Here is a 24,437-nt window from a genome sequence, read left to right as displayed (position 1 = left end):
TATCATATGTTAAATTACCTATGCTGTGCTGCTGTGCTTAGTTGCTCAGTCACGTCTGACTTATTGTGACCCCATGGACTGTAGCCTGCCAGGCTCCTCTATCCATGGGGATTCTCCAAGGTAGAATACTGGAGTGGATTGCCATGCCCTCCTCCAGGGGCTCTTCCCAAACCAGGGATAGGATTCGGGTCTCCCCCATTGCAGGCGGATTCTTTCCCATCTGAGCTATCACCAAATTACCTACACTAGGGTACATTTCTTTTCCATAGACTTAAGTATTTTTCCAACTATTTTTATGCCAATGACTTGTGTTTTATTATTTTAGTCTCTTAATATGTTTTAATATCTGGTGGAAATAATCCTCTGTAATGTATATTTTCCTTTCAAACTTGTATTTTTTTAGCACATTTTAGAACTCTACATTATGCTATAATCCCAAAACATCTTGAAAATGATATAGCTTGACAGACAAACTCAATATGTTGTAACTAGCCTATCCTACTAAGGCTAGGCAGATGTCTATTTATTGAGTGCTAATGAGTCAAGTGACTCTAAAGTTCCTAGTGATGTTTTTAAGAGTTTTCCTTGGGTTCTTCATTTTCTTAAAGACTTAACAGACCCCTTTCCTTGTCTTCTTATCATTTTTTCCCCAGGATATACAGTACAGGCCAGCACTAAGGAAAAGAGCATCACCAATTCTACTTAGTTTATAATACACTTGTTTCCGTTACTTTTGCCCCATCAAAATTGTGAATAATTGTAATTAAATGTATAGATTTGTTGTTGATTGTGCTTCTACTTTATAAACATTTTTTTCATGTATTATAATATGTTTTACAAATTAGTGTCTACTAGATACCATAGGTGTTAAAGTATATCAAATTATTTTATTCCAACAGAATTGCATACATGGGGTGCTCTGCCAAAATGTAAGTCTAGAAGCCAATTAATTACTTCTACTTAAGTGTCTTCCCTGGTGGCTCAGACAGTAAAGAACCTGACTGCAGTGCGGAAGACCGAGGTTTAATCCCTGGGTTGGGAAGATACCCTGGAGAAGGAAATAGTAACCCACTCCACTATTCTTGCCTGGAAAATCCCACGGACGGAGGAGCCTGGCAAGCTACAGTCCATGCGGTCGCAAAGACTGAGCAACTTCACTTTCTTATAAATAGTTCTAACCCTATTCTAATCTCAGTGACAGTGTAATGTTTTCAAAACTAGAAACAGGCCATGTTATGTAATTTATATCCTTTGTTCAGTTCAGTTCAGTTCAGTCGCTCAGTCGTGTCCGACTCTCCGCGACCCCATGAATCACAGCACGCCAGGCCTCCCTGTCCATCACCAACTCCCGGAGTTCACTCAAACTCATGTCCACAGAGTTGGCGATGCCATCCAGCCATCTCATTCTCGGTCGTCCCCTTCTCGTCCCACCCCCAACCTTTCCCAGCATCAGAGTCTTTTCCAGTGAGTCAACTCGTCACGTGAGGTGGCCAAAGTATTGCAGTTTCAGCTTTAGCATCAGTCCTTCCAATGAACACCCAGGATTGATCTCCTTTAGAATGCAAATAAATCCACGCAAAGAAAACAGAAACCCAGATTACCATGGTAGTTCAGGTTAGTAGAAGAGGTGAAAGTTATTCTAATGAGGATGGTAATGGAAAGCAATAATGTTAAGTGGTTCAGAGGCTACTGTGACTATAGACCCACAACTCCCATTAACTGTAATTGGAGTTAAGCACATGTAATGATAACAAAATAGACCTCTAAATATCTTTCCAATTGGAAAATAAGCAAATGTGTTCCAGGAAACAGTGTGATTTTGTGTGGAAAATACAGTATTTTAATTGAGATGCACAAATTATTTTCACATTGATATTGCTCAGTGTATGATGGCATTTTTCCTAAGGTTAGGGATGTAGATCTGGTAGAAGTAACATCTGTACAAAGAATGCCTTTCCTTTTCTTAATGCTCAGCATTCGTTATGTTATTAAAGGAAAAGTCTCAATAGTTGCAATGGATTTGTTAATTCAGTAGCTTGTTATCAGCATGAAACTCTGCTGTGTTAGGGGAAAAGCAAATTATATTTTACAAAACTGCAGTAGTGAGATTAAATCACTTTTCTATATTTCACGTTCTTCTTATACTCCCTGCCAGGTAGTAACTCGACTCTCTATCTCTATTATGAACCTCACATTTTGCAAACTATCAAGTCTCATAGTAATAAAAAGGTATATTATCAAACAAACTCAATTATAGCAACTTTAGGAAGCTTGAAATACGTGATAAAAGTAAAATCACATAGTATAATAATTTACTTCAAGGCATTAAAAACTTAATCCATATTAAACTACAAATGTAGAAAATATCCAATGCTTACTTTTATCTATCATAAACATGACATTTTCATAACATGTACAATTAACCTCTTGGGATTTTAAATGACTAGTATTTACCTAATTTATATCTTGAGTATTTCAAGGGATTTTCGAAAAGTATGACACAGAAAAAAATAAAAGTCAGTATATTCAGTATTTCAACTGCCACAGAACTTGCTACTGATTATCTCTGGACTCAATGTTAAAGCTAATGAATAAAATTTTTAAAAATGTTCTTGGTTTTGTTTATTAGCCTTGGATTATATTTCCATCTTCACTAGGAAATATAGTCAGGGCCTAATACAAATTTTATATGAGGTTGAAAGTCTGATGACAATGCCTGCCTATCTGGAAAATATGGAAGAGTGACAAATAAAACTGTGAATAATATTAGAAAATAGTTGGGAAAGCTCCCAAGTATATTATATATGTGAAACTTACACTGAAGAGCAAACTAACAGAATTCACACAAACTGTAACAGATCTGCTCCGGTGTCTATCACAGTGGATTACACCCAGAGGTTTTCAAAAACTCTGTTGATTAATCATCTAATCTTTAGCAATGAATCAAGAACTGCTCCTGCAATTCACCTTCTACTATACTGCTTACACACAGAGAATATTTATTTGCTAATAATATAGGCAAAGGAAAGCAAACCCTCCCTCCCTCCCTCTCTTCCTTCCTTTCATCCACCCATAAATATTTACTGAATAAAATATCTGCCGAGTACCATAATAGGCACCTTTATAAGTTTTTAAAGGAAAGAATAAATGTATAAACTCTAACATGAAACTAACTATATGTCTCTTATAGCATCTCTTAGAGTCTGATGCTGAGGCTGAAGCTCCAATCCTTTGGCCACCTGATACGAAGAACTGACCCACTGGAAAAGACCCTGATGCTGGGAAAGATTAAATGCAGGAGAAGGGAACAACAGAGGACGAGATGGTTAGAGGGCATCATCGACTCAATGGATAGGAGTATGAGCAAGCTCTGGGAGATGGTGAAGGACAAGGAAGATGGACATGCTACAGTCCATGGGGTCACAAAGAGTCAGACACAATTGAGCAACTGAACAACAACAGTACATGCAATGGAGGTTCAGAGAAGAGAAAAATCATATCCCTTGAGTGCCGGAGTTGAGGGATCAGGGAAAAATGTCATCTCAATTAGCCCTTAGCAGATAGGTTGGTTTTTCAACAAAAAGAAATAGAAATGTTGCAATTAATTTTTGATTAGAGAAAGTGACCTCTAGTTCCTTATGTTTCTATCTTAATTATCAAATTTTTCCTATTTGGGGGCATGTAAAGCAATGGATATATAAAAGGAGAATCAGAACTCTACATATATTTAACAACTATTTTCTAGGACACGGAGGAAAATAATGAAAGGGAATGCACTGACCAGATTCCTAGTGTTTCGATAATCAGATGATAGCTGTTTCCATAAACATGTGATTTTAATTTTAATGGTATTTTAAAAAACCCAAAAAACTCCCGAATGATTTTCAGAGAAGACAGCAATCCAAAACAAAGACAGCAGGTTGTTCAAAACAAACGGACAACCCAGAGAAAACCCCACAACAAAACCACCCCGGAGAAACGAGGTCCTCTGGCATCATCTAGTTAGGGTCTGTTGCTAAAGCCTAGCTAGCACAATTAAGAGTGGCAGCAGAAAAGCTGATCAAGGCAAACATAGATTGTAGTGACCTGGGCCAAGAGTACTTGGCAAGAAGAGAACTTGTTCAACCATTTGTGTCGATGCAGATAAACTAGCTGTTAAATGACAGTGTGGATACAGGGTCAAATCATTCCTACCACCTGTCATCTCATGCCTTTCTAGTCCACGTGTGACAGAAATCCCTATGACTAAGAATGTTAGGCATCAGCCATTTCTCTAACTTTGATCATATGATGGACAATCCTCTGTCATTTTCTGTGGCAGTTGTTTGTGATCTGCCTGAGCTTTGTTGCTGATATGCTGACCTAGAATATATTTACTTGTCATCTGTTTTTGTTTCTAAATCATGCTAAGACTAAATATACACTCTTTTTATTTTTAACATGTGCAATCTATCTCGTGGGTCTGGGCTACCTGCTTTTTGCTGATGATGGACGTTTGAGAGGAGTCAGCCCAATTCCCCAGCTTCAGTAGCCCCGGGTTCTCTGGGGTTATGTAAGCTCCCTGGCTTTTGCAGTAAGGCAGAAATGGCAGACTTTCCCCTGCATGATGCTTCCATTTCTCAAACGACAGGATCATAGAACTATCCCACTGGCTATGATTTTGAGGCAGGAAGATATTAAGCTACAACTTACAATGTGTGAGACTAAAAACAGGTGCTTCCCATTAGCAGTGTTCCCCATGCTGCTGCTGCTGCTGCTGCTGCTGCTAGCCTGTGCTTAATTACTCAACCAGTTGTATGGACAAAGGCAACCTGTATGGTTAATATCACAGACACTTTAGCAGCTGCCAGTGTCATTGTTTTAGAATATAAACTGTCCCTTAAGGTAGAAGCTTGTCAGCAATTGTTTTAAATATGACCAATTAGGACAGTTAAAACACAGCTTCTCAATGTCATATTCATAACTGACAGAGGTGCCTTTGTAGTTGCAGTTTCTAAGGCAATCTATGCACAATCCAAGTGCTGGCTGAGCTTTTAGATGATAAACAATGGCTCTAACTAGCAACTTATTCCTCATACAAGAAATCTCAAAGAACCTTTCCTGACATTTAAGTCTACTGGAATAAAGCCAGTCCTCATATTCTCAGACAGATGTATAAATATGGATGGCTGCACATCATGTTCTTTGCAACATTGTTTCTACTAGTGAAAACTGTAAAAAGCCTATCTGTTCATCACAGGATTGGATAAATAAAGGATGAGACCCACATACATTAGGATACAATGCAGCCATTTCTAAATTATCATATAGATCTGTATGTTCTTGAGAGAGGTCCATATTATAGTCTCACTTCATAATAAAGAAGTTTGGAAGGCTATATACGAATAAAAATAGTGGCTATCTCTAAATGGTGAGATCATTTTTTTTTAAAAAAAAATATTTTTCCATATCTGAATGTTTGGAACTGAGCATGATTAACTTGGTAAATTAGGGAAGCAACCTAAGTAGGATGTAAAAATTTCAGCCTTCAGAGCAAAAGAACATACTGTTCTCAACTTAAAGAGCAGTTTAGGATTCAGTACATAATCTTCATGAATTCACCATCACTAAGTACACCATAATGGAAAGAAAAAAAAAAAAGACAAATCAGGTATCATTTTCTGCCCTGCTTAAAAAAGGGCCACAGAATGTTCCCTAGTCAGAAAGTAATGGCTTACAAGTAGGCTGGTTTTAGGGCACAGATAAATTTGTCTTCATATACTGTTGTCACTTATAAAAGGATTTCATGTATCTTAGATTCTAAATTCTGAAAGTTCTAGTTTTAAGAAGTGAACCTAAATATTGCCTCTCCAAAAAGATATGTATAATTCAGAAGGATGAGGTATGTTGAGCTTTGCTGGCATCATCTGGAGAGTTTGACTTCAATGGTGAAATAAAATGAGACTTAAAAATTGCTTTGTGGCAGCATGTTACCAATAAACCACAAATTAAAAATAGTCTGTCTTTCTATGGTGGACAATACTGACCCATTTTCAAAAAGATACATACCCTGGGTTATTATTCCTGGTTAAAGCAGGCAGTGTGGGTTTGGAGAGGTGAATCTTGGCACAAAGCATTACTTTACTCTTTCTTACTACCATTTGTACTAGTCCAACAAATGATGATGGGATAAAGTAAAGCTAGCTGGTATATGTAGTCTTTGAACTTATTAATGTAGGTTACTAGACACAGGTTTCCTAAAGAAATGGGCCACCCTCATACTCATGTATTTGCAAAAATGATTCTTCATGTTTCCTTATCTGCAAATAATAGTACATCCATTGTAGGGTGTTAACAGAACTAAATGAGATAGTCTAGCACTTGACCCATATTAACCTTTTGATAGATGTGAAACACACACACATACACACACAAGAATCAATCAAGGTGGGATGATTTGAGAGAATAGCATTGAAACATGTATATTACCATATGTGAAATAGATCGCCAGTCCAGGTTCGATGCATGAGACAGGGTGCTTGGGGCTGGTGCACTGGGATGACCCTGAGGGATGGGATGGGGAGGGAGGTGGGAGGGATGTTCAGGATGGGGGACACATGTACACACATGGCTGATTCATGTCAGTGTATGGCAAGAACCACAATATTGTAAAATAATTAGCCTCCAATTAAAATAAACTAATTTTTAAAAATAATCAACCAACCAACCAAAAAAAAAAGAATTCTCAAGCAAAAGTGCTTTCTACCTCTAATGGTTATTCACAATTTTGTATCAAAGTTCTCAGTGTATGACCATATGGGTTCAAATCTCTGTTCTACTGCTTAATAGCAATGTTTTCCTAAACTTATTTTCCTCTTTGTGAACATGAAAATAATATTTAAAGATCTACCTAATAGGATAGTTACAAGAACTAAATGAGGCAATAACACAGAAGTACCAGAATGGTACCTGGCAGAGTAAAATCTTAACATTTTTAATGTTTGGTAGTATAAGAGTCACATTCCAAAGATTTCGGCATCATGACACTATTACACTTTTAGAACAGTCTTTGGGACTCTGTGGGAAAGGGTGAAGGTGGGATGATTTGGGAGAACGGCATTATAGCATGTATATTATATGTGAAATGAATCGCCAGTCCAGGTTCGACACATGATACAGGATGGGGCTGGTGCACGGGGATGACCTGGAGGGAGGATATGGGGAAGAGGGAGGTGGGAGGGGGGTTCAAGAGGGGGAGCACATGTACACCCGGGGAGGATTCATGTCAATGTATGGCAAAACCAACCAATATATTAATGTAAGGTAATTTGCCTCCAATAAAATTAAAAAAAATTAAAATAAATAAATAAAAGTCTAGATAGCCTCATTATGGAGACTGTGACATATTTTAGCCACTTTGGGGACCTTGGATAAGATACAAACAGATGTTTATAAAGTCTTTTTCCAATTAGCCTATAAAAACAAAGACTAATAAAGATTAGTTAGGAAATCAAAATTTATCAAGGTTCTGACTTTTCATCTATTTCACAAGTCGTCATGAGTGGGGGTATTTTTTTATGCCCTTGGGAAGCAATGAAAATCTTTTATAGCCATTTATTTATTTATCTTATTGCCATCCCATGAGTAGAAAAATGTTGCCAGGCTGCTTTCTATTACTTCTCTGCTTTAGGATTCCAGTTGTCTGAACAGATTTGTTCCCTGGGGAAGGAAGAGATTATTTCTAGAAATTCTAGCTTGGCTTGAATGATGCATCTAGTAAAACCAGCCACTCATTTTTTTCCCCTTATGACAGGAGATTTACCAGGCAACTGGCTGACCTTTAATTTGGTTTCCTGAGTAGACCTATTCGTTGGAAAGAGGGACCCTTGCCTTCACAACCAGGGTCTATTCCCACATCAGGTATATTTCCTTCTGTCCAAAAACTGGCCTGTAATTCACTTTGGTATTCCTTTCTCAAACACTGACAATGTGCCTGTCACAGTATCAGAGAAAAATGAGCCAGCCTCTTTTTTCAAGTCAGGTACCAGGTAGTGATTGTGGCCTTTTAGTTTAAAAATTAGTCTGATGAGATGTGTTAGAGCTTCTTCTATAATCTGCTACAAAGTTCTCAGTGAGTCAGTTTTACAACCTGAATTATATTATATCCCCTGATACAAAATGAAAAGTCTCAGAGCTATCCCTGAAGATATTCTCACAGAAATGAAGGTAGCATATAATGAGAATACAGTTATACTGAATATTATGATTAGGGATATCCCCTTCAGGAGCACAGAAAGCAGAGCCTTAGGGAAAGCATCTCTGGGAAGGCTTTCTAGAGAAGGCAATGTTCCAGCTGATTCTTAAACAATCAGACTGACTTAGCCCGGAGAAAAAGTATACTCCGGGATTCCCTGGTGGCTCGGTGGTAAAGAATTTGCCTGCAGTGCAGCAGAGGCAGGTTTGGTCTCTGGATCGGGAAGATCCCCTGTAGGAGGAAATGGCAACCCACTCCAGTATTCTTGCCTGGGAAATCCCATGGACAGAGGAGCCTGGCGGGCTATGGGGTTGCAAAAGAGTTAGACACAATTTAGCAATTTAACAACAACAAAAGTATACTCCCAAGTAAAGGAGACATTGAGGAAAGGGAGAAAAGAGATGGGAAAAAATTGTGTGTGACTGTAAGTAAATCTGTGTTGATTAAAAGCAGGGGACTATGGGCTCTGACGCTAGAGAAGTATTAATAACATCCAGATTAAAGGCTCTTGGATTTCAGATGTGCAATGAGGAGTGAAATTGTTAAGATTGATCAATTTCATTATCATGTAGTGGAGAGGCTTAAAGGGGACCAGACAAAAATTAGGGAGTATTTGGACATGGAGGATAGAAAAACAGTTAAAGATAACTCCACAATTTCTAGCTTATAAATTTGGAAGAATGGTGGTTCCATCAACTAAAATAAGGTATATTAAGAAGAAAAGTTGCATTCAAGGAGAAGATTATGAGTTATGTTTAGGAGTTTTCAAGTTGGAGACGCCTTTGAGATATCCATGTGGAGCAGGGGAGGGGTCTGGAAAGAGTATGAAAGACTCGGGAGACTTATCATAGATGATAATTGAAACCATCACCCAGGAAAGTATGTAGAGTGAGAAAAGCAGTTGGCTGATGATCAATTGCTGTGAAACAGTGATATTCAAGGGATGAGCATAGGAAGAGGAGTCCTTGAAGAAAACAGCAAATAATCAGAGAGCTACAGAATAAAACATTAGAGCACATATTATGGAATCCAAAGAAGTAGGTATTTTGAAAAAAATGGAATAAGCAATAATATCAAATGCTGTAGACAGACAGATGCAGTAAAATAAAGACAGAACACTATTAGCTTTAGAAATATGAATGTCATTAGAGACCTTAATGAGAACAATTTCCGTAAAATAAGGGGAACAGAAGCCATATTGCAGAAGGTTGAGGAGTAAGTGGAGGCAATGAATATAACTTATACTTGCATTTCTCATGACCCTGAAAGAAGTGCTATTTTCATAGAGTAAAACATTATCTCAGGTCATTTGCCTGATATGCCCAGCACCTCTTGTAGCTGAAACTGTCATGCTTATAGTTTTTCGCTTAGGGAAGCAGTGCTGAATAGGCTCACCTGCTCCAACAAAGGCCAATGAATGGATCACAATGGACACTTGGCCCCCTCAAGGGCAACCAATTCATAGGGTGGCTAGTAACACATGGCATAACTTATGATGAAATGTTCTACTCAGTAGGGCAAAAAATCAGTCCAAAGAGAAATTTATAAAAAGGAACAGACACACAGAAGGAAGGGAACTCATTTTGTTTCTTAAGATGTCTTAGGTTTCTTTTCTGAAAGAGCCCAATGTAACAGATATTGATTATATAATGCAATTCCTAATGGTGGGGCCAAGTGCATTAAAAAATAGTCAGTGAAGCTCACTAGGCCAAAAGGAAGTTATATTGAAAGTTCTTTTTCATTTTTATATAAAAAAATATTGATATAAGCATATTCTGTATCACATTATAGGAAACTAGCGTACTCCTGGATATCTACATTTGTTGCTCATGGATATCTACATTTGTTTATTTGCTCATGGATATATACATTTGTTTATTTCTGTATTATACAAAATCCAAGCAACATATGATGTACCGAACTAATGAAAGTTTCATAACAATATGAATAAAGACAATTTTTCAGAGAGTCATTCCAGAGGGAGATACTATTAAACCCCACAGCATAGGTAAGTTGGACATATAAGGTCCTGTGACAGTCAGTACCATCTTCACAATGGGGGTAGAGGTACACTGAAAATGAAATCTTTGTGAACCAACTTATAGCTCTTAATTAGCTATAAACAGAGGGGCAAATGTGCACTGAATAGTTTTTTTCTGTTTCTGATTCCAGCAATAAGTGGATTAGATATCCATATTATGACGATTTCAATCTTAGCCTTATCTTCTTGTAACAAGACAACTTTACAAAATGATTGAGTTGACACTCTATTAAAACTTGTATTTGAGAGTTGCCCAATACCAGAGTTTTCACTCTGTGAAATGTGATGATCCCAAGTTAGATTACAAAGCTTGATTAACACCATTTTATTCAGTCTATGTACACAACGGAGATTCTCTGCATTCGTATGAATGAGGTCAAAATATTTAACAGGATTCAAAGCTGTATCTTTAAACTATTAAAACTAGCATCAATAGACACATTAGTGTTAATAGACATATTAGTGTTATTTATCTGCTTTATAGTTTTATTCAAATTGTTAAAACATAAGGACTTTATGCCTATTTTTCTATTTGTTGATATTTAAGTTAATGACACATTAAAAAGTATTTTAAGTCGATTACCAGAGACCCAAAAGAATTAGATTCCCATTAAAATGAATCTACAGATCCATTTTACTACAACTAATGTCTGAGAAACAAGGTGTTGGCTAAACTAATCACTATACCCAGACTGTCTTCCACTCATCTTCTAACCTGCCTCTCTGAGCAGTCTTCCAAAGGACACCTTACTCCACAGCTTATAAAGCTGCTAGTGGATTTGAAACAAGACTAACCCAGCTCAACTCTAATTTGAAGTGGTAGAAAAAAAGGCAAAACAGCAATAAAAACTGTAACGAGTTAATTTCCAAAAGGACTTTAGAGGGCTGATAGGTTCAAATTATAATTATAATTCACTGCATATAATGATAATATTCAAATTATAATCCACTGCATTATAAGGCAATCTGAAGGTAAAAGTGAACAGTAGCTCAGGGATCTCAGACTATATGTGTTATAAATTTGGCTCTAAAATTTGTGGCAGCTAAAAAAGTAAAGGAGAAGTTTATGGATTGCATACTTGGTTTTTGTTTTTGTTACACAGACCCCACTCAATCTAATCAGATTTCCCCCTCTTCTCTGTTAAGCACACTTGAATCTAGTTCAGTTGCCTTCATGACTATTCTGTGAACAAACCTATGTATATTCCAAATTTTTGCTTGTGTGCCCGCCTTCACCTTCTCCTTTCCCCCTTTTAAAGCCTTCAGAGCCTAATTCAAGTCCAACCTCTGACATCTCTGGTCTTCCTTGATCTTTCCTCTTGACTCCAAGAGTACAGATTTTATACTGCACAATTTAGATTTTAATTTTAGCCAGTCTCACAATTATCACTATCATTTCATGTACTGCCTTTCCAAGATGATAGTTCCATAATAGCTAAGAATGCATCTCTTTGACCTCTTTATTAGCCTTCTCAATACTAAACAGCCATTTAATGCATATCTGTTCTTTCTCTGATCACAACTTTTATGCTGTTTGTTCCCATATACCCATTTCTGTAAGGGATGAGAAACAGTTTACAAATTCTACATTTTCAATACTTTCATTTACTCTTGGTCTAATTGTGAATGTTTGAAAATTGATTCTGAAGAGGGCTTTGTGTTTTTAGGGAAAATGGAGGAAAAGGATAATATGTATAGTTTGATTGTGAAGTAGTACATAAAATGACATTAATGGCTCTGAGAGCTCCAATACTGACTACATACAAACAGACACAACTTGTAGGGAAGGGTATTTCCTTATTCTTCTAACCAATCACACTACAGTCTCATTCTGAAAGGCTCTATTTTATCCTATTGTGATCACTAGTCACAAAATACAATAACCATAAATATCAGAATTTCAAGACCAAGGCAGATTTGTATGTATTGCTTCTAAGAGTCTCGTCTGTCAGAATTATTTAACTACCTTTCGAAAGATACTTCAATAGTGAAAACTTTCTTATAGATTAACTAGATCATGTAGGAAAAAAATACAATTTCTGTAAGTATAAAATGTTATACTCTGTAAACAAATTAATTCTTTTCTCTAGTAATACAAATATGATGCCCATATTTATAAATAGGCCTATTCCAAATTGATATCACATTCCTGTCTTAAGGCTTAGAATTTTTCTTTCAGTTTTTATTTTCCTCAACCTCTCTGTAGCACTTGACACTGTTGAAAAATATTCCTTCCATAAAATTTTCTTCTTTCTTGGCTTTTATATTACCATTCTTTCTAATTTTCAAATTACCTCTTTGCCTGATACTTCTCTGTGAATTTTATAAGCTACCATTCTTTTCCTTGTCCCTTATATGTTACTAATTTTCAAGGTTTTATTCTTTGCCCTTTCCCATACTACTCTATATATGTTCCATGAACTACCCTTGATGGGTATTAATCCACTTGCAAAAATTCAACTACTCTACCTTCTTTATGATAATGGATCTCAATTTTACATTTCCTATGCTGTGTTTTGTGCTGTGCTCAGTCACTCAGTTGTGTCCAACTCTTTGCGACCCCAAGGACTGTAGCTCATCAGGCTCCTCTGTCCATGAGGATTCTCCAGGCAAGAATTCTGGAGTGGGTTCCCATGCCCTCCTCCAGGGGATCTTCCCAACCCAGGGATCGAACCCAGGTCTCCCGCATTGCAGGTGGATTCTTTTTATCTGAGCCACCAGGGAAGGCCTTACATTTCCTAGGCTCCAGCTTTGATCACCTTCCAAACATTTCTCCTGATTGTTCCCAAGCAACCTCACACTCAATATACAAACTGGGCTGATTTCCCTTCCTTGGATTCTATTCTCTCCTTTCATGTTTCTTTTGGTGAATGGGGCCATGATACAGGTTGAAATGGGTCCTCCTCCAAATTCTTAGGCTGAAGTCCTAACTCCTATTACCTCAGAACGTGGCCTTATTTGGATATAGGAAAGACCTTTACAGAGGTAGTCAAAATAAAGTCATTGGATGGGTTCTAATCCAATTTGACTCATGTCCTTATTAAAAAAGAGAAATTTAGAGATAGACACAAATGGAAAAAGCCACATGTAGATGATGGTAGAGATCAGAATGATGCTTCTACAAGCCAAAGAATGACAGAAAACCACCAGGAGCTAAGAGAGAGGTCAAGATCAGATCCCTCCCTAGCATCTTCAGAAGGAGCATGGCCCTGCTGACACCTTGACTTCCAGCCTCCATAACTATGAGACAATAAATCTCTTTTGTTTAAGCCACTCAGTCTGTGATATTTCCTTATAGCAGGCCTAGAAAACTAATATGCGTGCATGTGTTCTAGGTTGCTTCAGTTGTATCTGACCCTTTGCGACCCTATAGACTAGCCCAACAGGCTCCTCTGTCCACAGGACACACCAGGCAAGAATACTGGAGTGGGTTGCCATGTCATCCTCCAGGGGATCTTCCCAACCCTGGAATCGAACCTGGTAAAGAATCTGCCTGCAATGCAGGAGACATGGGTTCAGTCCCTGAGTTGGGAAGATCCCCTGGAGGGGGACATGGCAACCCACTCCAGTATTCTTGCCTGGAGTATCTTGTGGACAGAGGAGCCTGAGGGGGGCTACAGTCCATGGGGGTCACAGAGAGTCAGACACGACTGAGCAACTAAAAGTCTCACTTTTCACACTTTATTTACTATTAGCAACACTTAGGAAGCCCTAGAAAACTAATACAACCACCATATATTATGTTATAAAACTACTAAAAACAAACAATTGTCCTAGGCTCCTTCCCTTTCTTCACTTTCATATCCAACTGCCCGAGAAGTTCAGTCACTTCTAACTCCTGAATCATTCTTCCATCTATTTCTTCTTCCCCATCATCTCCACTCCCACTGCTCTAGTGTGGACTTTCTTCCATTACCTAGGCTCTTTTAATAGACTCCCATTGACTCTCTCCTACCTCTAGCATCACCCCAACTCAATCAGCCTTCCACAATGCTAGGAGATTCTAGAAAAGAATCTGCAAGTGGCTCCTCATCACCCATGCAACAAAACAATCAAATCCCTTAGTATTCATGGCCTCTCAGGACAATTCCTTTCCCCAATTTCTCATACTATACTTTAGCAATGTTGAACTTCCGGCTCTTCTCTGAGTATATCATGCTCTCCTATTTTATGTGCAAATGCTGTTCTTTTTCTTGAAACACGCTTCTCTTTTTTATTTTCCTGCCTGAGAAACTCCTACTCAGGAGTTAAGATTGTTAAGATTCAACTCAAGCTTTCTACTGTGACTGTCCCTCTGTCATCCCCCACTTTACTGGGAGCTCTGGAAAGTCAGGAACTGCTATTTGCATCTGTTTCCTTGGTGCCTGGAAAATAACAGGCACTCAAGAAATGATTTTTTGGAATATATACACAAATAAATATGTTTTTTGTTAATCCACAAAGAATGTGAAAATATTAGAGCACAGTATTCATGAATAAGTTGGTGCATGTGTTTATTAAAACTATTCTTTAGGTAAGTTAACTCAGCGTTGATGGCCTTTTTTGGTAAAGAGGACTGGCCATATCTGTTTTTCATGGTTGTTCAGGATGTACTACAAACCTTTGAATTTTCCTTGATCTGTTTTCATTGCTCTGTTAGTTTAACGGTCATTACAGGACAGAATTAAATTCATCTTTCCACTCTTTAGATCTTAACATTTTTTTTTTTAGGTCTGTCAGTTCTCCTTAGATATCTTGTAGGAAAATCAAAAGCAGTCAATTTGCTGCTCCAGTCATATAATGACATAGGAGCAATGAAAGAGTGGATTACTACAAAATGCCTAATTGCTCCTTTCTATTTCGATAACCTAAATTGTGCTTGAAAGCATCTTATTTTATGAGGGGAAAGAGTTAAGTGATCCTCATTTCTACCAGGTTGCATTGGTTATTTAACAAAATTTCCCCCACCCCACCCCATCCAGTGAGTCCAATCATCTCATATTCTTGCCTCCAGGCGGCAAATGCTTGGCTGCACTTTTATTGTCTTTTGCTGGTAAGAAAACCAGCCTGGTTATACATCTCTCCCTCTGCTCCCTCCCTATGTAGGGATAGGGCACCAACATACATATGTAGAGCTTAGTTAATGCACAACAAAAAACATATTGCCAAAAAATATTCAGCGCTTTCTTGTGAAAACAGAAGCAAGTCCCTTTGGATCACAGCATGGAAAGTGTTCCAATAAAGCTTTAATATGAATTTTCTCAATGGGACTGTGCATACAGGTGTAGAACAATTATTAGATTTGATATCTGAATGAGCTCAGGTTCCCATTAGAGCCTGACTGCTTCAATGACCCCATTATTTTGCTTCCACTGCTCCCAGAACTGATCAACTTAATTATTCTGACTAACGAAACATTTAGGACATGAATTTCTGATTTGTTTAAACCATATGGGGCATCTAAAAGTGCCTTACTTAAAAAAAAAATCACAATACAGAAGAAATGACTATGAGGATGTGTTAGATGCTTGGAAGTAGGGCAGGGCCAAGTTCCATGCTGGGCACACAGACACTGTCTTTTCTGGGATGGCCTCTCTGTCTAGATTACTCCTTGGGACATGATATGTTTTAGCAATGTTACTTTTCCCTGGAATTTCACTCAAAGCAGAAAGCAGGAATTTGGCAATGGGGGTAGGGGCATGGAAGTGACAAGTTAAACCTTGCATTTCCTGCCATAATACATTCAGTTCCTTAAAACTATGTTCAGAAGCACAATAACAACAACAAAACCCCTTTTTGCAGAGCAAGCCAATTACAATGATTCTTTGGCAAGGAGAATAAAGAACAAGAAAAGTCAGAAAAGAGGACTAACTTTAGAGCTGATGTGTAAGGAATACAGCCTATATATATATGAAAGTGAAAGTGTTAGTTGCTCAGTCATGTCCAGCTCTTTGCAATCCCATGGACTGTACCCTGCCAGGCTCCTCTGTCCATGGGATTTCCCAGGCAAGAATACTGGAGTGGGCTGCTATTTCCTTCTCCAGGGGATCTTCCCCACCCAGGGATAGAACCTGAATCTCCTACATTGCAGGCAGATTCTTTTCCATCTGAGCCACCAGGGAAGCCCATTACATATGGAAAGTTAAGGTCAAATTGTATTTCTTAATTTAAAAAAAAAAGTTTCACCTTTGAAATATTGGATTTTGACATTAACTTCAGCTGTAGCAGTACATTATCCATAGTATGTACCTAGGAAAGGTAAAGATATATTATTTTGATACAGAAATATACTGATTCTGATAAGTCACAGCTGTTTCATAATTGGCATTTTTAAAAGCAACTCCAACATTACCCATTCTTTCAGTTATGCTTACTTACAGAAAAGGGGGGCATAAAAGTATTACCAGTCTCCAAAATTTTACAGATGCCAGTTTATTTCCCATCGGTGAATGCATCTGTCCTTAAAAAGAATGAAAGTGACATCAAAATGTTTCCCTTGCCCCTTCCTTTCACTAATGATATGTAATGGCTGCTGAGCCTGCAATAAACGTGTTTGTGTCCAGTCATATTCCCATCATTTTACAATCCAAACTGATTTCTTTAAAAGAAAAGAAAGCAAATCACAGGAGATAAGCCCAAGTTCCTGCTTCAAGGCATTCCCTGACATCAGCCTTCTCTTCGTACTTCTGCTCGAAGTGCCTGATTTGACAAAGCACATAGAAAGTAAGCAGACAAGTCTCTTCACCTCCTCTCCCAAACTGTCTGACAGGAGTCAATAATGAATCTTTCACACAGCTACAATCTAACAGGTTGAGATGAAAGTCTGAGGGGAAACTTCCTAGCTATTCCTTACAATATTTTATCAAAGAGGGGTATAAAAATGAATTTGCCTTAGTGGGGCTCTTTTCTTCCCCTGGTTCAACTCAATCCATTTTAACAGTTGGCAGTTTCAATAACAGAAGATACAGGCGCTTTGCATGCCACATGAAAGCAAAAGATTCGGAGATGGAAGCAAACACGGAAAGAAAAAAGAAAAAAAACAGCTTCTCTTCTATAAAAGAGTTTCTTTAATAACAGCATCTAGGAAAAATTTCTCTGAGTTTGTGTCCTTCTCCTACCGTTTTATATAAAGTGGCTACCATACTTTTCTTCCTAGGCCACATCTACTGAGACTGTCATAAGCAAACAACGTTTTCCTCTTAGATTGCAATAATTATCTTCTGTATTTTTAATGCACTCCAAACAAATTTTCTTATAATAACATCACAGTGACAATGCCCCCTGTATTCCCAATGTAAAATGATATATTTTAAATATGATAATCATAAAAGCAGTCTATCCATAATTACTATTCTTAGGTTAAATAAAATATCAGCATTTTTTATTCATGTTTAGGTTAACATTTGCAATTCAGCTTTTTGCAATATTTAGATGGAACTGAATAAGTTATGGGAACATTTTTTTAAAAGAACAAACTTTAAGATTGCTTCCTTCTTGAATGGGTTGTCATCCTTACTGCCCACACATGACCTTCAACACATAACATTAAAGAAGAACTTGAAGTTCACCAGATGAGCCCATTATTAATGGTTAGCTATGTCTCTGTGCCCACCAACTGTGATTTACTCAATTTTGAACTTGTACTTAATGGTTATTTAGAAAGAAATTATGTCTTTTTTATACAATGTGCTGTGACTACTAGGATTAATAGACATAATTAAAAAACCTCTGACACATTCAGATTGTAAACTGGTTAGTGTGGAGGAAGTGGAGGGATCAAGTTCTGTCACTATATCTTGATACATATAAACTAACTACATATAACTTGTGCATACAGACTAACTTGAGAGCAAAAATGATGTGTGTATCTTTAAAGGTCTATTTCCTATAGGTTAGGTATGAGGATTTTCTCCTAGGAGAAATAGCTCAGAAAAATAAGTAATTAACAAATATACAAGTAAATACATAAAGTACCTTCATGTGGATTTAGGAGAAACAGCTCCAATCTTGTTTTGCACCCCCTTTCTCCCTTTTAAACTCCTTAACTTTAAATTGCTCTAGAGGGGAGGTTAGCAGATATTTTGTAACAAATGGTTACCTTTAGTAAACATCTCCAGCTTCTACAACATTTTGTGATGTGCCATTACATTATCCACTCTGGGATTCAGTACAGTTTGCTCCCTCTTAGTCTATCCTTTACTAGGAGAGTTGAAACACTAAGAGAGTGAAAACTAGTCCCTATTTAATCGTTAACCCAAAGGCTGATTATCCTTATATCTTCCCTTTTCTTAGGCTAAACATTTCTAAACGTTTACATGTTTGACTTCATTATCACAAATTTAAGGAAAAGGGAGTTGTTGATACCATGTCGGTTCTCAATTCATGTAGGTCAATAAAGTGTTTTTTAAAAGATAGCTATTTTTAGAAGAGCCTCATGGACTTGTACAATAGTTTGGAGATAATGGAACATAGAATTTTAGAACTGGAAGGGAATTTGTGGATTTCACTTTAGTCTAACCCTTCATTTTAGAGATGATTATAATGACCTCCAGAGAAGAGGATCAACTTGTCATAAACACTGTGAACAATAAAGATATGAAACTGGGAGGCTTAAAGCAGGGAATGGAATGTAAAGTAATGAAACGTAATCATAATTGTTCTTTCATTTATTGGACAATACATGATTATGCTTTTAGAAAATATATATCCATGAAGAAAGCAATAAAATGATAGACCACAATCTTCTGATGGTCTTGTATAATACATACTTGAAGGAAGCAACTAGGGAGTAACAGTAAGTTTACCATTCTTATAATATTATAATACAACATTCAGTGATTCAGCTCCTTGGTAGGCAAAAGTTCACTGGGTTATATATATAAATCCTATAATATATGAATATATATGATATATATAAACAGATTACAGATTTATATTACATAAATGTATAGATTCTATTATATATACATATATGTATATGCATGTATATATTATATATATACATATGTATTGCATATACATATACATATATGTGTGTATATACGTGTGTGTGTATGTCCTATAATTGTCCAAGGTGATGCGAGTGGTAAAGAACCCACCTGCCAATGCAGGAGACAGAAGAGATGTGGGTTCGATCCCTGGGTTGGGAAAATCCCCTGGAGGAGGGCATGGCAATCCACTGCAGTATTCTCGCCTGGTGGGTTACAGTCCATAGGGGGGCTATAAATATATAGATTCTATTTCATATATATATATGTATATCCAATAATCTGCCTTTTAGTCAGCCTAAAATATTTTTAAATAATGTACTGTCCACAAAGTCCTTAAAGTACTCATTTATACAAAGATCTGAAAAGAAAAGGACAGTTATGCACCATGATGAGATGCACTTTGGGTTGGCTGACTTGCTATGGATATACATACACACACATAAACCTTTGTGAATGTATCTATATACATATATACATCAGTTCAGTTCAGTCGCTCAGTCGTGTCCGACTCTTTGCAACCCCATGAATCACAGCACATCAGGCCTCCCTGTCCATCACCAACTTCCGGAGTTCACTCAAACTCTACATACATATATATATACATATGAAAGTGAAAGTGTTAGTTGCTCAGTCGTGTCTGACTTTTTGTGACCCCATGGACTGTAGCCCACCAGATTCCTCTGTCCATTAGATTTTTCCAGGCAAGAATACTGGAGTGGGTTGCCATTCACTTCTCCAGGGGATCTTCCTGACCCAGGGATTGAACCTGGGTCTCCTGCATTGCAGGCAGATTCTTTACCGTCTGAGCCACCAGGGAAGTTCATCTATCTATCTACCTGTATATATCTGATACTTGGCACCACATCTTTATTAACAGGCAATGGACTTCTACATCGCTAAGATTAGAATGTTAACAGTTCTTCAAGCTGTAAAGATAAGTTAGAAAAGTCACTGCATCGCTCACTCTGGTGATTCCATTATATTCCCCATTGTTGATGGCAGGGGCTCAAAGCTGCTGGTATCACGTCATTGCTTTTGTTCCTCTTTATCCTAAACTTCATGCTACTGACATCCAGTATGTGCTTTAATATTTAAGACATCGTTTTCACATTTTTGCTGTGAGCTGGGTATTTTAATTTAGGTTGATTGGTTTAGTTCAGTTGCTCAGTTGTGTCTGACCCTTTGCAACTCCATGGACTTCAGCATGACAGGCCTCCCTGTCCATCACCAACTCCCGGAGTTTACTCAAACTGACTGTCCATTGAGTCAGTGATGCTATCTAACCATCTCATTCTCTGTCATCCCCTTCTCCTCCCACCTTTAATCTTTTCCAACATCAGGGTTTTTTCAAATGAGTCAGCTCTTCACATCAGGTGGCCAAAGTATTGGAGTTTCAGCTTCAACATCAGTCCTTCCAGTGAACACCCAGGACTGATCTTCAGGAGGGACTAGTTGGATCTCCTTGCTGTCCAAGGGACTCTCAAGAGTCTTCTCCAACACCACAGTTCAAAAGCATCAATTCTTTGGCGATCAGCTTTCTTTATAGTCCAACTCTCACATCTATACATGACTACTGGAAAAACCTTGACTAGAGGTTTTTTGGCTAGAGGAAAAACCTTGTCTAGCCTTGACTAGACAGACCTTTGTTGGCAAAGTAATGTCTCTGCTTTTTAATATGCTGTCTAGGTTGGTCATAGCTTCTCTACCAAGGAGCAAGCATCTTTTAATTTCATGGCTGCAGTCACCATCTGCAGTGATTTTGGAACCCCAAAAAATAAAGTCTGCCACTGTTTCCACTGTTTGATTGATTGGTAATGAAATATAATTCAAAGCCAACTGTTATGTGAACAAGTTAAATCAGTACTCGGTTCCATAAAGTCTCTATTTCCAATTAGTCTCTGGAATCTGAATGAGCTGTATTTTGTCAATAGAAGTATTTGGAGATTGACTAGAAAGCAATACATTTTTTCATTCATTGTGTATGCCACTTACTATTGGGTATCTGTTTCAAAATGCTAGTAAATGCTGTTCTTTTCATTGACTTCAACTCAAATTCCTTTTAACAATGACCTCCTCATCTTATTCCCGTGAGCCACAAACATGGTGTGACTAGAGGAAAAGGAGATGAATGTTTGGGTATATATGGTTAATGTACATGAATCTCGTTATAGTAAAGCCACATATCCTATTTCTAAAACAAATACCTTCCCTCCCAAACTCCTCCTTTTCTTCTGTTAAACATGGTAGTTTTTCAGTTCATCTTTCTACATGACTCATACCAGCAGCCCCTCCTGCCTCAACTTTAAAAGACTGGTAATCATCTGGTTCAAATTTCCAATCTCAATAATAGTCCAGCAGTCACATAGCATTGTAATCATTCCAGTGCAGTCTTAATAATGTTATATGATGAATTAGAAAACGTTCTCATAGTTAATATACTTTATTGTACCAGTCACCCCTTGATGCTTCCATTTAGTCCTTGTAGTTTGTTATTTATGATTTTTCCATGGCTTACTTCAAAATTTTCTTTGTTTGCATTATGTAATGTATTATGTACTGCTACGTTAATTTCCTGTTTTAATCGGTCAGCATGCCAACATCACACACCTACTCAAATACAGCTTCAAAATTTTTTATCAGCTTATATGTTTTATTTAACTGAAATCATTAAAGTAGTAGAGAATCTTGCTGCATGTTTGGATTTCATTTAAATTGCTGGTATAATTTTGAATTACTTTGTATCAAGTTTTCCAAATGGCCTTATAAAGAAATTTTATAGAAACTATATACATTTTTTAAGTGAGGAAAAGCAGCACACTTCTTTTTTCTTTGTTTTTAGGAAGATCTTTCTTAAAAATATGCTGCTTTTTAAAAATTTATGTTATTTGTTAAAAACTATACTATAAGCCATAACACACAGTGTACCTTCTTTTCGTTGAAAACTAGCCACTTAAAATATAACAAGGTGGGACTTCCCTGGCGATTCAGTGGTTAAGACTCTGTGCTTTCAATGCAGGGGACACAGGTTTGATCCCTGCTCAGGGAACTATGATTCCCCCATGACACGAGGCATGGTCAAAAAATTAGGGAAAATAAAAAGGTACCATGGCAGAAAAGGAAGAACATTGGCTTTAAAGTCCTAGGCTCTGAAGAGAACTGCCTACTGAACTGATGCCTAAAATAGGGATAACGTTTCAGACCTCAGATGATTACTACCGATATCAAGTGAGATCTCACAGACATAGAGCTCAAACCAGTGGTTACCAGTAACTATTGGGTGTTAGATAGACTTAAGGATGTATTGTAAAACATGGGGAATATAGCCAATATTTTGTAATAACTATTAGTGGAGCATAACCTTTAAAACTGTATAAAAAATAAGTTAAAAAGATCAAGTGAGATATTTTCTGTAGAGTGCCAGGCAACAATGTTTGGCACATAGTAAACATTAAATTAATTCAGTGTGTTAGTTGCATATTAATCTGAACCTTAGTAGGTGTGCTTCATAAACATATCTCATCTCAATGTACCAACCTTGGGTGGGTGGTGGACACAACTATCAATTAACAGCTAGAGTTCAAGAATGAACTACTGAATATCTGAGTATTGAGCGGATGTCAGTGAGAATCAGCTTATACTTTCTGTATTTATTTTGGGGGCAAAGAATTCAGAGTGAGGAAGAATTTAAAATGCAGATTATCAGGATTTATGAGGAAGAGATATCTTTCTTTCTCATTACTATAATAAACAGCAGTAAAAAAAAAAAGCCTCATCAGACTTATGGCAGATAACAAAGGGAAGTACAACTTTAATTACATCCTTGATTTATAGATAATGTTGCAACATCTCAAACAATGAACATCAAATTTTTCTTCAATCTATTTGCAAAGATGTATGTATGTGTATGTGCTTTAGAGGTGGGATGGGAAACCATTTTTCATTCCATTCTTTTTAAATAAGAATGCACTTAAATTACTGTTCCAGAAAGAAAATGCAAATGAACATTAAACTACTTACATTCCTTAAATTCTTTTCCAATATGTGTCAACTTACACACATTGTTATAGATCTAATCAGTGCTTATATACTCTCTTGTGATTTAATTCTTTCACTTAACATTGTTCACGCAACAGGACCACTATCAGACTATACTTCTTTCCCTATAGTTCCTCCCACATCTCACTTTGTGCTTAGACATTCTAACAGATATATGTTGCTACCTTAGTGTTATTTTAATTATAATTTATGGCTGGTGAAAATGGTGTTTTTCCATGTGATGATTTATTGTGAATTTTTTTTTCATGTAAACTTTCTCTCTCCATCTTTCATTTTGCTATAAGAACTGCCTGGGGGACCAGGTCTAGGGGACCCTTACACATTTCTTCCAATATCAACATAACCAAATTTGTTGATTACTCCACTAACCCTGTACAACTAAATGATATACCTATATACCTAATCATTGTCCATCCTCCTATGCTTTGAAAACAAATATCCAAATGGGCTCCAAATCCTCTAATAAATCTCTAAATTATTTCCCAATCTATTCTCTAAGACTACTTTCATCTTCTCACAGTTATTTTTAGAAATCAACTTAGAAAGATAACTAAAATACACACCTGATCATATAGCTCAGTCTCCAGTTAATAAATTTTTTATTGCTTTTAAAACAAAGTGAACTTTTTGAGTACAGCTTAGAAGGCCTTTGCAATATAGCCTAATCTCGTTTACAGCCCAACCTCATTCTCCCATTGTTTGCATAAATTCTATAATACATTACATCTAAATATACTACTCAGTGTTCCTGAATATCATTCTTGCTTTTCTGCATAACCCTTTGTTATGTCATTTTGCCTCCCCATTAGATTCAGGTCCCCTTTCTCCCTATTCTACTCCAAATGCCTATGAATATCTTATATATCCTTAAGTTTCATCTCAAATATGATTGACCTCCTGAAGCTATTTCTCAACTAGATATGGCTTCTCCTGTCTGTGAATCCCCAGGGTAGTTTACAGCTTGCTAAGAATTATTTGTATATTTGTGTTATCCCCTTGGAATAGCTTATAAGCTGTTGAGAAAGTGAAAGCCGCTCGTTCGTGTCTGACTCTTTGTGATCCCATGGACTATACAGTCCATGGAATTCTCCAAGCCAGAACACTGGAGTTGGTAGTGTTTCCCTTCTCCAGGGGATCT

General features: G+C 37.2%; 1 protein-coding gene across 6 annotated transcripts in view; it reads right to left on the bottom strand.

The window, feature by feature from the left end:
- Positions 1–24,437, bottom strand: part of DIAPH2 (diaphanous related formin 2) — a 1,076,961-nt gene that overhangs the window by 14,874 nt on the left and 1,037,650 nt on the right. Inside the window, exon 28 of one of the 6 annotated variants that reach the window (XM_088834162.1) lies at positions 16,632–16,713. The exons of 4 other annotated variants lie outside the window; for them this stretch is intronic. In XM_088834162.1, coding sequence (XP_088690288.1) covers positions 16,632–16,713 — 82 coding nt within the window. Of the gene's footprint in view, positions 1–16,439; positions 16,503–16,631; positions 16,714–24,437 lie in introns of all 6 variants that reach the window. One more of the 6 variants, XM_088834165.1, reaches the window with a different exon arrangement.

The sequence above is a fragment of the Moschus berezovskii genome, chromosome X (genome assembly GCF_049115385.1).
Source record: "Moschus berezovskii isolate FMDL1 chromosome X, NW_MosBer_1.0, whole genome shotgun sequence".
NCBI lineage: Eukaryota > Metazoa > Chordata > Mammalia > Artiodactyla > Moschidae > Moschus > Moschus berezovskii.
Note: the sequence above shows the minus strand (reverse complement) of the source record. Positions and strands in the feature narration are given on the sequence as shown.